General features: G+C 38.5%; 1 protein-coding gene across 1 annotated transcript in view; it reads left to right on the top strand.

Moving 5' to 3' along the window:
* Positions 1-12,915, top strand: part of PIGN (phosphatidylinositol glycan anchor biosynthesis, class N) — a 96,382-nt gene that overhangs the window by 18,563 nt on the left and 64,904 nt on the right. The window contains exons 5-7 of the mRNA XM_010000953.1: positions 3,883-4,007; positions 5,228-5,358; positions 8,851-8,967. Coding sequence (XP_009999255.1) covers positions 3,883-4,007; positions 5,228-5,358; positions 8,851-8,967 — 373 coding nt within the window. The remainder of the gene's footprint in view (positions 1-3,882; positions 4,008-5,227; positions 5,359-8,850; positions 8,968-12,915) is intronic.

Genomic DNA, 12,915 nt, shown 5'->3' with positions numbered 1-12,915 from the left:
TCTAATTGCCGTCCTGTCCCTGAATGTGCACTAGTGCCAGGTTTGTTGTTGTAATGCATATGAATGATACAAATCAATTTAGGCTGTTAGTTACACGTAAATAGCTGTTGTCTTAAAGCTGCACCCTGCTGTCAATTGGAGCTGCACATGTATGCGAGGGTGGTACTACCTTTCTCTTGCCTCAAAACTCTTCTTTCAAACTATAACAATATATATGTCATTACTGATGACTTTCTACTTTGAACCAGCACCATTATTTTAAAGACATATTTTGTCCATTTAAATTTAATTCTGTGACTAAATAGAATTTGATTGACTGGTGTAAAACATTAATTCCATTAATCATCTCTTCAATTACACATCAGTGATTGCTTCAGAAGCGTGAAACTTGAGGCTAACTGAAACTGAGGTCATTCTGCTATTGCATGTTGAACAACTCTCAGCTATACTGATAAGATTATGTCTAAGTAAAAATGACAGTTTGCTAAAATCTAAACTCTACTTTGCCTACTTATATTTTCTGCTTTGATTTTTATCTCAAATATCTAACGTATTGTTTAACTCTGCTTTGGGCAATGTGATCCCTACCTTAGGAAGTGAAAGACACTAATGTATTCTCTCTACTGTGTAGTTAGCAGATCCCAAACATCATGAGGACTGATTGTGGCTTCATCTGCCCTCAGAAAGATGGAGATAAAACGGAGAATGGCTAACTAATGTTTGGGCTACTAGTGCTGGCACCCTGAAATTGCTCGTCCTCTTAAGAAGTGTTGATCAACAATAACTCAGTTTGTCAGGAGATGTGAAAGTCTGACTAGTTTTGATTTGCGTGGATCAGAAATGAGTGAAGGGAAAAAAAAAGTATGGTACTTGATAGTTCCTGTCATGTCTGATTGTGGTACAAGGTGATCCCAGCCCTTTTCTGGGACAGAGAAAACAGAGTATAGACTAGATTGGCTGGAATTTTTATCTGCAGTTGAGTTAAAACTAATGTTAATGTGTGGTAACAGCTTGGGAGTGGCTTGGAGATCCAGATGGGTATGGAGTTGATTGATTGTGTATGTGGGGGGGGAGGGGTTCTGAGATTTGAGGGTTTTTTTAGGAGCCTTCAAAATAATTAAGGGGCTGAGTGTAATTTCATATTATGTGGCCCAGTGATTCTCAGCTAAATAACCTTTACTATATCATACCTTTATCATAGTTTGAGTCTGTGCTAAAGAAAATTTAAGGAAAAATGCTGGGAGTCCAGGTTAACTAGCAGGAAAAATATGGTCTTTCGTAATGCATTTCTGATTTATTTCAAGTATTTTGTGCATATCAGTTTTATAAGATTGAACTAATTTTTATATTAAAATGATTAAAAATTAAGGGACTCAAAACAGTTTTGGAGATGAGACCCTGTAATGGCCTAGCCACAATTTGTTATGCTCAAGGTATTTAGTTGTTGTCTTCTGACTTAAATGGACATGTAGGTGCAGTGCTGTAGTGCTTCATTCTTCCTTTAGCTCCTTTCCATTGGAAGAAGGCCAGACCAAGCATTCAGGCTGTTGTTCCTGTGCAGGGTGGGGGCTGGAGTCCAGAACCAAATGATGTTAAACTTTGAACCTCTGCAAACAGTGCCATGACCTGATGTTGATTTCTGCTAATGGATTTCAATACAGATGGCTCTGCTCTAAATTAACAGTACAATGGTTGAACGATCTGTTTTCAATGTGTGTAGGAGTCTTGTGCATGAGCATGCTCAACTGATATAAACCTGACATATAGATGCTTATCCTGCCTTTGTACATTTATTTTGCATCTAAAAACTGGTGTAACTATTTAAACTCTCACATGAGCAAAAAATAGCATGAACAGCTTTAATCAATCAATTTAATTCAGTTGTCCTTGGCTTAGAAATGAAGGAGCTTTGTGAAAGCAGAAAGTTTGTTTGGTCTCCCTCCCTGTACATCCATGCAGCCAGCAACAGTTTATCAGCTGTATTAAAGGATTATGCTTCTTCCATGGAGGGTGCTGTTTAGGGGAATAAACAGTCCCCAATAACTTGTGTAACATCTGTGGAGTAAATGGTTTTACTGTCAGTAAATTATGATTTGCTAGACCTTCTAGGTAGTCTTCTTTTCTTCTTCATGTTCTCCTGTCCAAGGAGGGAGAAGGATACTAGAATATTTCACATAGTTGTAACCAAACTTCTCTTATAATTTTTAAATTAACGTTACATTATCATTAACTTTACAGTTTACTGTGAATGTTTGAATGGGAAACTTACTGCTGATGCTACTAAATTGTGTATCAATTGTAGACAGGACATTATTTATAAGTTGCCAGAAAGTCATAGAAAAGCTGCCAGAACCATAGAAAAAAAGGTTGAAAGAAGAGTGTAGTGGTCACTGAGCCAAACTTACTGTGTGAAGGAGGTCCGGTTTACAGCAGGCTGATCCAACCTAGACCAGTCCAGTTTGGAGCATCTTCAAGAGCAGAAATTCAACAACTTCTTGAGTACTTGTTCCAATATCTGGCTACCATTATGGCTTAAATAATAATTTAAAAATCTCTTTATCTTACTGAAATTTTCCACAGTTCAAATGATGAGTTTCCCCTCCTTGCATCACCAAGACCCTCTGAGAAGTCTGGCTTAATCTTCTCTTCACCCTCCCAGTAGATGGTAGACAGCAAAGAGGTCTATCCTTAGCTGCCTTTTCTTGATACTGGAGTTCTCTTGGCCTTTTCGTTATTTCCTTCCACCTCCTGAAACCTCTTGGTGGCACTCAGCTTAAGTATAGAAGGAAGGTAACATTATTGAGTAGAGTGAATAGAAGTGAAACAAAATAAATTGTGACTGAAAGATACAGTTAACAAATAATGGTGGAATTGCTTACTGCCATGGTTTCCTAACACAGTGTAACATGGTACTCTTGCTGCTAGTTTGGCTTTCCTCTTGATACAGTGACTTTCATTTGCACAAGTTGTTAGCTTTAGTTTTTAGGAACTCCACTATCACAGATGTATGGTAGACTGCTCTGTCCTTTGGTGGCAGAAATCGTTCACTGTCTCTGTCAACATTTTCCCTGGACTTTTGTGTGAAAACTGAAGATACTTCCCTTTATATTAGTGTACTGAATTATTCTCTGGATGCTCTTTAATCTAAAACCCTATCCAACTTTGTTTCCTTGGGCAGTGCTGTTACTAAGGAGGTCATTTTGAAATAGCTGTCTGCCTGCATTTTGCATTGCTGTAATATGGCTGGTCTAACACAGAATAGCCATGTCAAGACTCATTCAAGCTGAGGGGAAAAACCCCTGGCATCTGCCTCAGGGATGCTTAAGTAGGACACGTGCAAGGCAGATGTATGTTCTGTAGTTCATGTGTTTGCAAAGCGTGTTGTGTGCTAATTTGGTGTCTGCAAATGAGTTGTAGCTTGATACCTCAGTCCTGCTATCAAAGCAAGAGTATTTGAAACATTTGCTTCCATCTTGAAACTGATAAATCAATGGAAATGTAAAGCTGCAGGTGGTGCTCTGGAATAGTTGTGATTACACAGAAGGCAAAGAAGGGATGATACACAGTTATCTGGTATTTCTCTCATAATAAACTCAAAACAAAAAAAAAAAAAAAAAAACCAAAAAAAAAAACCTCCCAAAAAACTGATAAAGACCCCTCAACTTGAGAAGTGTTGCGTATCTTAGATAAGCTGAAACTTTGGACTGACTATATTGATGGTAGTATTCTCCTATAATTAAATTGGGAAAAAATTATTATTTTTTCTTAACTCTAATATCTACTGGTATTTCGACATGAAAGCTGCATTTTAGTGTTACTAGGTTGCATATCATGTTTTTCCATTGTAGTCACTTTAATAGCTTAATGGCTTATTCCATGCAGAGCTTCTTCAGTTCTTCCAGAAGTAATCAAACATTGTTCTCTGCATTGAATGAGGACAAAGTAGTTCTGTTCCTGCATTTGCTGGGCATAGATACAAATGGACATGCTCATCGGCCAAACTCAAGGTAACTGAGAGATTAAGCATATCTTTCTTATTAGTTTTAAATGCATACAGGAACTTTTAAGCAGTGCTATTTATCCAGCCTGGAACAAAATTTGCAGTCTTAAGGGTTTCTGCAATAGGTCACATATGTCACCATGACTATGTTCTAAATTTTCTGGTTTTTTTTTGTTTTCAAGGTTTCCTGCATAGAAGTCACAGGTTTTTGCTATTAAGTGTCTCTGGTTATACTCCTCTACTCAAGTTTGATTTTTAGCAAGTTGTCTTAGTTATAATCAACATATGGCCTACAGCATATGTAGGAAATTACAGTTTTAAATATAAAATGGAAACTGTTCCTGGATTCCCAATGGCTGAAAAGGTATAGATTAATTTATAGCCAACAGTAAGCTTAGGAATAATGGCTGCAAATTCCGGCATTATCTTTTAGCTTTCCTTAGGACACTTGAGTGTAAGAGTTTTCATTAACAGTATTCATCCTGAAGTGTGCTATTTGAGAACTTTCTTTTCATTTCCTCATTACTTGAGCCTTGCATAATTTCAAAATCCTTGCACTGATTTCTTATATTGTTCCAAAGTTCATACTTGCTGTATGTCTTGTACTTTTTGCTATGATTTTTTGAAGATAGGTTATTTTTTTGTAACTGACTTTAGCAAAACCAACAAATGGGAAGTTAGCTGGCTGAAAGTTGTGGTCACTTTTTCAAAAAAAATTATAAATTTTTGGGTTTGCCTCTATTCTACAAAACTCTGGGATCTCTGCTGATCTGTGAGTCATCTCAAAACAATCCTTGCATGATGGGATTATTTTTTTTTTGGTGTTTAGCTACTGGCTTAAAGTAGTTTTTGAAACTTACTATTTAAGGTGTTTCAGTTTTCCAGAACTCCTTAGTTTTGGCATTCTCCTTAACTTGCCAGATAACTGTGGGTGATTAAATTACAGACTTCAATCAAGGACAGGTCAGATTTGAAATGTAAATAATAATCTATCTGAGACCATAGGTTCATGAACCTTCAAAATGTATTATGACATTTTAGTATCTCATATAAGACTTAAAGTACGACAGATTTTATATCTAGGATGCCTTTTGTTATCTTGAAGTTTTGTAGATAGTAAAATTGTCTATAATTAAAGGACTTGGCATTATGACCATGGATAATTTGCTATATACCAAGTATGATAGCCACCTTAAATCGAGTAACATTTTTTTCTTATTTTTCTAGGGAATACAAGGAGAATATTAAAAAAGTTGACAAGGGTGTACAAGAAATTGTGTCAATGATTGAAAATTTCTATGGAAATGATGGAAAAACTGCATTTATTTTGACTTCTGACCATGGAATGACAGATTGGGGTGAGTCTTTTAAAATGTTGAATCAGCTGAATGTATGGGTGAGTATCTGGAGTGTGATTAGAGCTCTGTTGTGTTAGAAGCTTTAGAGCCCTTGCTTTGGTTTGATATCCTATGTGTTGCTCATGTATGAAATCCATGCAAATTAGTAGATGAGTAATTGGCTGCAGGGGGCTTTATCAACCCTGTGACAGCTGAGTTGCATATCTGGAGAGAAGGAAAAAAAAAATTAATAGGGTAAATCTTACCCCCTTAGAGGCTGCTAATGGGGAGAAAAAAGACTTGAATACTACCTCTGTCTGAACTTCCCTGCAGAAAACTAGCCCGAGCAGGTGGAAGTTGTGTTATTTGGCTGTCAACTGCAAAGCTGATCTTGTTGAATCCACACAGGACAGAAAATCACCTTCTTCTGAAGTACATGGGAGAGGTGGTAAACCTGTCTGAAGGCTCATTAAAAAACTTTTATTTGGGGGGATCTTTTTGTTCATTTTGGCCTTTTATGCACACAGAGCAGGAAGGGCGGGACTGCTGTGTTATCTTTCTAGAGGAGGCTTGCACTGAGGTGTAGGTGGAGCAGCTGAGAGTACAGAAAGGAGAGTGAAGCAGGTGGCCAGTCAGGCTGGCACCTACAGAAGGCACGACCATAATGGCTGAATGATTTCAAGAAGTTTTAGTGTAATTAGGTTTAACCATGATACTTTTGAACAAAGATTGCTTCAGACATGGTCTTGGCAAAATTCAGCGTTTTATTTTGTGTGTGAAATACTCAACTTTTCAAATGGAAGGGTGGCAGACTTCTGTCATCAGAGATGACAGAAGTATTAATATATTTATTCCAAATCTGCCTAATTATATTCTCATTTGCAAAATAGTCTGCTTTGAATATTATTTATTTCTGAGGTGACTTCCACTTGAAAAAAATGATTTAATCTGGCATATGTTTTTTGTCTATTTCAAGTAATCATTTCATAATATTTTGTAAGGGAGGTGTGGGTATATATTTTTTTATATATTGGACCTGAGGAAGTCCAATCTTGTACTCAAAGCAGGATCAGCTTTGGGATAAGACATGTTAGCTTGGATTTAATCTACTGGGGCCTTCAAAAATTTCAAAGGATGGAGCCTGGGCAAACCCTTTGGGCAGCCTGCTTCTCTCATCCTCCCACCATACACTGCAGTGAGTCCATGACTCCATTCTCTGTCAAAATGCCTTGCAGTAGGGTACAGGCAGGATGTTCTGTTATGTCCTCCCCAAAGCTGTTTCTTCTCCAGGCTGAACAAGTCCCAGTCCCTCAACCTTTCCTCACAGGACAAGTGCTTCTCTGACCAACTTGAGGTCCACTAGGCTCATTCCAGGTGGTTGATATTTTTCCTGTACTGGAGGGGCTCAACAGTGGATCCAATATCTAGAAGCTGTCTCATAGGTACTGAGTGAAGGAGAATAATCCCTTCCTTTGACCATGCTCCTGTTGATACAACTTGAGTTGCTGTTGGCCTTCCTCACTGCTGGGATGTTCTCATTATGTTCTCAATCCTTTGAAGGGGGAATAAAAGCTGATATAAGTAACTCATCTGGCTCTGAGAACCACTGATTTGTCTTAATTTTCTGATATTGCTTTCTATCTTGAAGAAAAAGCTTGATCTTTGTCCAGAAGTGTTAATAACTTTAAAGCTGGTTTCAATGCATCACAGAGCAAACCCAGATAGACCTATAGCCAGCAGTCTGAAAGCTAGTTTAATTGCTTCTATTTGAGCTTGTAGTATCAGCAACTGCTGCAGCCTTTTAGTGGTTATTTGCAGAATGGGATGTGCACCAGCTTTAAAACAAATTAAAAATCAAACAGGCAAGGCTACCTGTGAGGGGAGGGGACATACTCTGAACTTGATATGATTGAATAAATTGTGTTAGTTGTTAAATACCAGTAAAATCACTTGCGTTCTCAGTCTGACTCCATGGTTTTGCTTTATGCTTATCTCAGAACTACTGGCCACCAACACAAGTGGTCTCACACCCACCCTAACCTTGGCCACACCTGGCAAAAGTAATGCTTTGTGGTATGCTGGACCAGAGGGAGAAAAAAAATCTCAACAGCATTATTTCTCTCCCTTTTTCCTGAAAAGGTGTGTTTGGAGGGTGCTGAGGGGTGGAACAGATAACTGACCCAGCTGAAAATGATATTTTTTTTTCTCCCTCTTATAATTCAGATCAGGCTGAAAGTTAGTTCTTGTAACAGAGGGAGGGTGGATACAGCTGCTGCTCTCAGCTGTTTCTGTCTTAAAGTATTAATGGAGGCAAGGTCTCCATAATAATGCTGGTGGCTAGCCTAAAATGAGAGCTCACAAAAAAATTCACTTTTCTCCTGCAATAGAAAGGAATAACTGGTGTCTGGAGGATGGAGGAAGTGCTTTCTCCATCTTCTGGTTTCCCAAGCTCTGCAAAGGAGAACAGTTGTTGCTGTTTTCAAGCCCAGAGAGTGACTTCCAAGGGGTTTCTGAACTAAGCTTAGGGCTGTGTGAAGAAGGCAAAGCTAGCTGTTCAGCTCTGCCATGGTGACCATTGTACAGGCTCAATGCTATTCCCAATTTCATACGCAATTCTGTTTTTTAAAAAAAAGCTGTCCTTAAAACGTGTTACTCTCTGTCCTTTGTAATTATTAAGATATGTGTATATGCACATGCAGAGGGAAAAGCGTGTGTCTATGCAAATACGAGGAATGTGTATAAACTTGTAGACTGTGCAGTGACCAGCTTAGTGTTTGTAAAACAATGTCATTCTCTTTGAGACTGGGTTATCTCACTTCCGTGGTAGCTCACCTGCTGAGTTCAGTGACCAGCGTTTCTTTCAAGCTTCTGTGGCTTCTGCCTCAGTGCAGCTGCTGTTGAGACATCGTAGTTTTAAAGCTTCCTTCTTTTGGCAGCTGATACGTTAATCTGGGAGGGATTAATTTTCCAGGGATAGGAAATCATGTTTTATCAGTTTTTAAAGAGCGTGCTACCAGACTTTGAAAATGAACTTGTATCACTAAGGAAAGGGTAACAGTTGCAATGCATATTGCCTCCTGGTTTTGAAATGGAAATCTAATAGTTCTATATGATTTTTTGGGGGCATGTGCTTAGTTTTACTCAAATCAACTGTCCCTGCTTTCTATGGAATGCTCAGGATTGGCACAAGCAGGTAACTAACTCCTCTACACCCTGAGACTTTAAAATATTTTGGCTTTGGCTCCTGTATGTTAACAGTTTGGGGTTTTTAATATAGTAAGTAGTATCTATATTCTAGACTTGAGTGGTACTGATTTCCCAACTCATAACTTGAATTTAACCTTTCTTTTTATTAGTGTAAAAATTAGCTATGAAGCTAGAATAGATTGTCTGTAATGGAATTTTAGTATGTATACTGTAACAAGACCTTTGTACATGTATGCATTGATATTTTATTTGTTTTTATACCATGTATCTGAAAGTTTATACCTTTTTTGGTTTGGTGTATCTTAGGATCCCATGGAGCTGGTCATCCCTCAGAAACTTTAACACCGCTAATTGTTTGGGGTGCTGGGGTGAATTATCCACAGAAAGTAACATCCCAATTCTTTGAAGACAGTTTTTTGAAAGGTAGGTAAAATATAAAACTGAAGTGCAAGATTTTGGTGGAAAGGAAGGCGTTTAACCATTGCACCTATTGATCTTCACTGGTTTCCGTTCCATTACAATAAATATGACTTGCTTTGTGTGGTGTGGAAAGAAAAGGTGACAGGGCATGCCTATGGAGAATATTGCAAAATTGGGTAGATAATATCAGAGTCAGTTTTCTAATCATGGAATAGAAAACTTACTTTCTTTTGAGTACAGGAGTCTATTTACATTCCTAAAGCTTAGTTCCAGTGGAGACTTAATTCTTAGGAAGAGTCCCAGAGGTTAAAAGCTATTTGTACAGAAATATGGTAAGTTGACAAGTCCTAAGACTCTTTTCTGGCTTCACAGTGTAGCCCTGGGAACTTTCCACGGGCTGTCTTATCTCACTTGCATCCTTATGGCTGTTGTGGAAATGTAAACAGCCTTTATCAGTGAAAAACTGTGACTCTTTACTGTTATTTTTAATCTTCATAATTCATTTAAGAAGAATAAACTTGTTTAAATATTTTTTTTTTAGTATTTCAAATATATAAGGTAATAAATACTGGCTTACTGAACTATCAATGATTTCTAGAACCGTGTGTTATTTAACTGTGCAAGCTCTTCCTCTTTCATGTGTCCCATTCTTGAACACTGCTGTTTCTTAAGATCCCTTGAATCTCTCAGGTTGGTACAATCAATGGATAGTGAAGACTTTCTATTTTATTTGATTGTTTGTCAGGCAACATTAGAGAAGAGAAACAGGCAAAAATTACTTCAGCCCTGAAGTAATTAACCCATGTTTCAATCCTGCCCTACTCTTGAGAAGGTATCTGTTAACAGATTAAACCAACAGGACTTCTTGGATGACATGAAGTCATGCTGACATTTCACTCTTTGTGATTAACTGCTGCAATAGACAACAGAGTAAAACCAAATTATGTTGGTGTCTGTGATGGCTGATCTGCTAGACTTCTAAGGGCACTTGATGTCTATAAGGGTTGATCTGTAATAGTTGGTTTTCACAGCTGTCAATTTCTTTGATTCTCAGCAGCTTTAATACAAACCTGATGAAAATGGTGTGAGAACATTTAAAAAATACTAGTGTTGAGCTGGCTTTCTGGTGCACAATAGGGAAAGTTTTTTGGCTGTCATATTTTAGGAAGTGTGTATTTTCTTAAAGGAGGGAATGTGTCTGCACCCTGCTGTGCCTGCTCCATGTTTTCCTTCTGATGACTTAAAAAAAAGACCAACAAACCACCAACCAGTCAAAAAAATACAACAAAACACCCCAAAGCAAATACCAGAAATTACTCTCTTTGTGCTAGACTTGCTCTGCAGCTTTCCTGCTGCTGAATGTGTTATTCTTCTGTTTAGACACTATCTTTAAAGATTCTTAATTGTCAGGGATAATCTCTATTAGAGGTTTGAGTCTCTGAGTATCTTGGGAGTTTGAATGTCTATTTGAGTAATTAGTATCTTCTTAAAAAGTGACTATTCTCTCCATGGTGTAGTACATTACAGTGTCTGGTGGGCTTTGTAGCTTAAAAGTAAAGAAAAATGTGTTGTCGAAATGGGACTTGGCACTTTTGCATGTTGATTTCAGCTACTCTCTTTAGAACCCTAATACTTTCACAAAGGTTAACATACAAAAGAAAAGATGTGTAAAAGAGGTCTCTTAATTTTTTGTTTCAAATTTGCTTTTCCTGCTTCATCCAAATGTAGCTGAGACTGTGCAGGAGAGGAGAGTGTTTTCAAGAAGACTTCTGTGTCACTGATACATGCAGGTGTCCAACTTGCATTTGTGATTGCATGCACCAATGTTCAAGTTCTTCTGTCTATTGACGGTCCTTACTGATTTCTCTGAGTTGTAAGTTCATGGAAACAGCAAAGTGTTTCTAATGCTGACAAACTTCTTACTCTTTGTTCAGTGCAAGCAGGCTGTATGCAGCTTGAATTATCTCTTTTCTCATCATTGCCATCAAGGGTCAGTACCCCTAAAGGTGGTGCCAGTGGGCGTGACTTAGTCTGTCCCATTTGTCACAAAAAGACTAGTGTGCTCCTTGGATGGCTTGAAGGGCATAGTAGGCCTTCTTGTCATCAGTCTCTTCACCTGTGCTTTGCTGTAACTCAGGCCTGTCCATGCAATCATCTTGGAAAGTTTTGTGATGGCAGCCCTATGTCCTGTGGGTAATGTGTAGTATAACCCATTTGACCATTGCCTTGACCCTTTTTCAAAAAGAAACAGAGTACAGAGCTGCTCTCTGGCTCCTTAGCACAGGCCCTGCTGGGTGGCCTTGAGTGCAAGGATGTTGAGGGGTTGTTTTCATCTGTACATATCCCTGTTTTGGATGAGACGCACCCTGCTTTGTTGCAGCTGAGGGAGCTTGGTGTACCTCTTCGCTATTTTTGCTTCTGTAAGGTTTTCTGTGACATTTTCTTTGGTTCATGTAACCTTATCCCCAGTCTCTTCTTGAACTGGTGCTTCCCTACTGTTTCTGTATTGAGCTCTTTAAAAGAAACTTAGTTAGCTGGAATTGTAAACCAGTATGAGCAGCACGTACACCCAAGATGTCTCAGTCCCAACAGTATAGCCCAGACTGACCAGTCAGTAGGTGTGTCCTGAGCTCCGGAGCTGCTGGGCTCAGTGTCTTATGGCTCCTGGTCCAAGGCGGATATTTCAGTTCTGCATTTTGGGGAATATCTAAGTGGAGGAAGCAGAAATGTAAAAGCTTCTGAGAAACCTAGATGTTCTCTAGCAGAGTTACAGTTTCTTCCTACGTTAAGCACACTGTGTGCTTGTAGACAGGTTTCCAACATTATTCATTGAAAAATGTTATTTAAAGGAAAACAAATAATGCATTTTTATTATAGAAATATGGGTGAGAGTCTGTATCTCTAGAAATATGAACCCATTTCCTTTTCTGGGAAGCAAGAGGAAGCAAACGTGTTCATTTTGGTGTGAGTTTAACACAATTTGTGATTAATGCTGATAATACTTCCCTTGTGTTGCCATGGGAACATGCTGTATATCTCACTGCTGTTAAGGTACATGGCTGCTCTTTAGGGTGCTCTTGGAACCAAATAACAGAGTACCTTTACTCAGATCCCCAAAGCTAGAAGTGGTATGAACTAATTGCTGAAAATTAGTTTGGTACATGCAGTGCTGCAAATGTAGATGTTTTCTGTCTTGGACTGTTTTCAGCTGAGACGGGTTCAGGTGTGGCACAGATAGTCTGTCAAAAGATGGAGAAGGGCTGGTATTGTCTAGGATTTGAATGCCTTTTTGGAGAAAATAAATTAGGTGAAGCAAGACCTTTGAGTGATGATTTACGAGTATTTTTCGTGAAGCCTGTTTCTGGTGCATTTAAACTTCCACTACACTGAAAGTCAAAGGATACTTTTGGGCAGTGTGGCTACACTGTCAATGGTCTGCAATGCTAGGAAGACTCTTGCTCTGTCTGCTGATTTTTCTGTATCACTTCAGCAAGTAGCGTAAGCAGGGCAGTAACAAGCCCATTTAGCTTTCTGTGTGTGCTGAGGGAGGTGGCTGTGTCCCTGATGCTAATGTTACATTTGGTTCCCAAGTTGAGGGTAGGTGCCCTCAACGTCTTTACTGCCTTACTTGACATCTGCCATAGCTAGGTCATTGACAGCATTTTAAGTACTGTATCAGCAAGTCTGTTTCATCTCCTAGAATGTTTTCCTGTGTGTCCAATTTTTAAGCTTGAATTATAAAAAAGTTGTGTAATTTATTTTTTTTCTGTATTGTGGGGTTTTTGTTTTGCTGGGGTTTTTTTTTATTTTGTTTGTTGGTGGATTTTTTTTCCTGCTGCAGGTAGTAGGGCAGCAATTTAATCATTAGGAAAAGAAGACATGACCTTTAGAGGTCCCTTCCAACACAAACAAACCCTATGACAAAAAAACCCAACAACAAACACCTGCTGA

Source organism: Chaetura pelagica, unplaced genomic scaffold (assembly GCF_000747805.2).
Source record: "Chaetura pelagica isolate M959 unplaced genomic scaffold, ChaPel_1.0 scaffold104, whole genome shotgun sequence".
NCBI classification, from domain to species: domain Eukaryota; kingdom Metazoa; phylum Chordata; class Aves; order Apodiformes; family Apodidae; genus Chaetura; species Chaetura pelagica.
The sequence above is the reverse complement of the archived record's forward strand: the minus strand, read 5'-3'. Positions and strand labels throughout refer to the sequence as shown.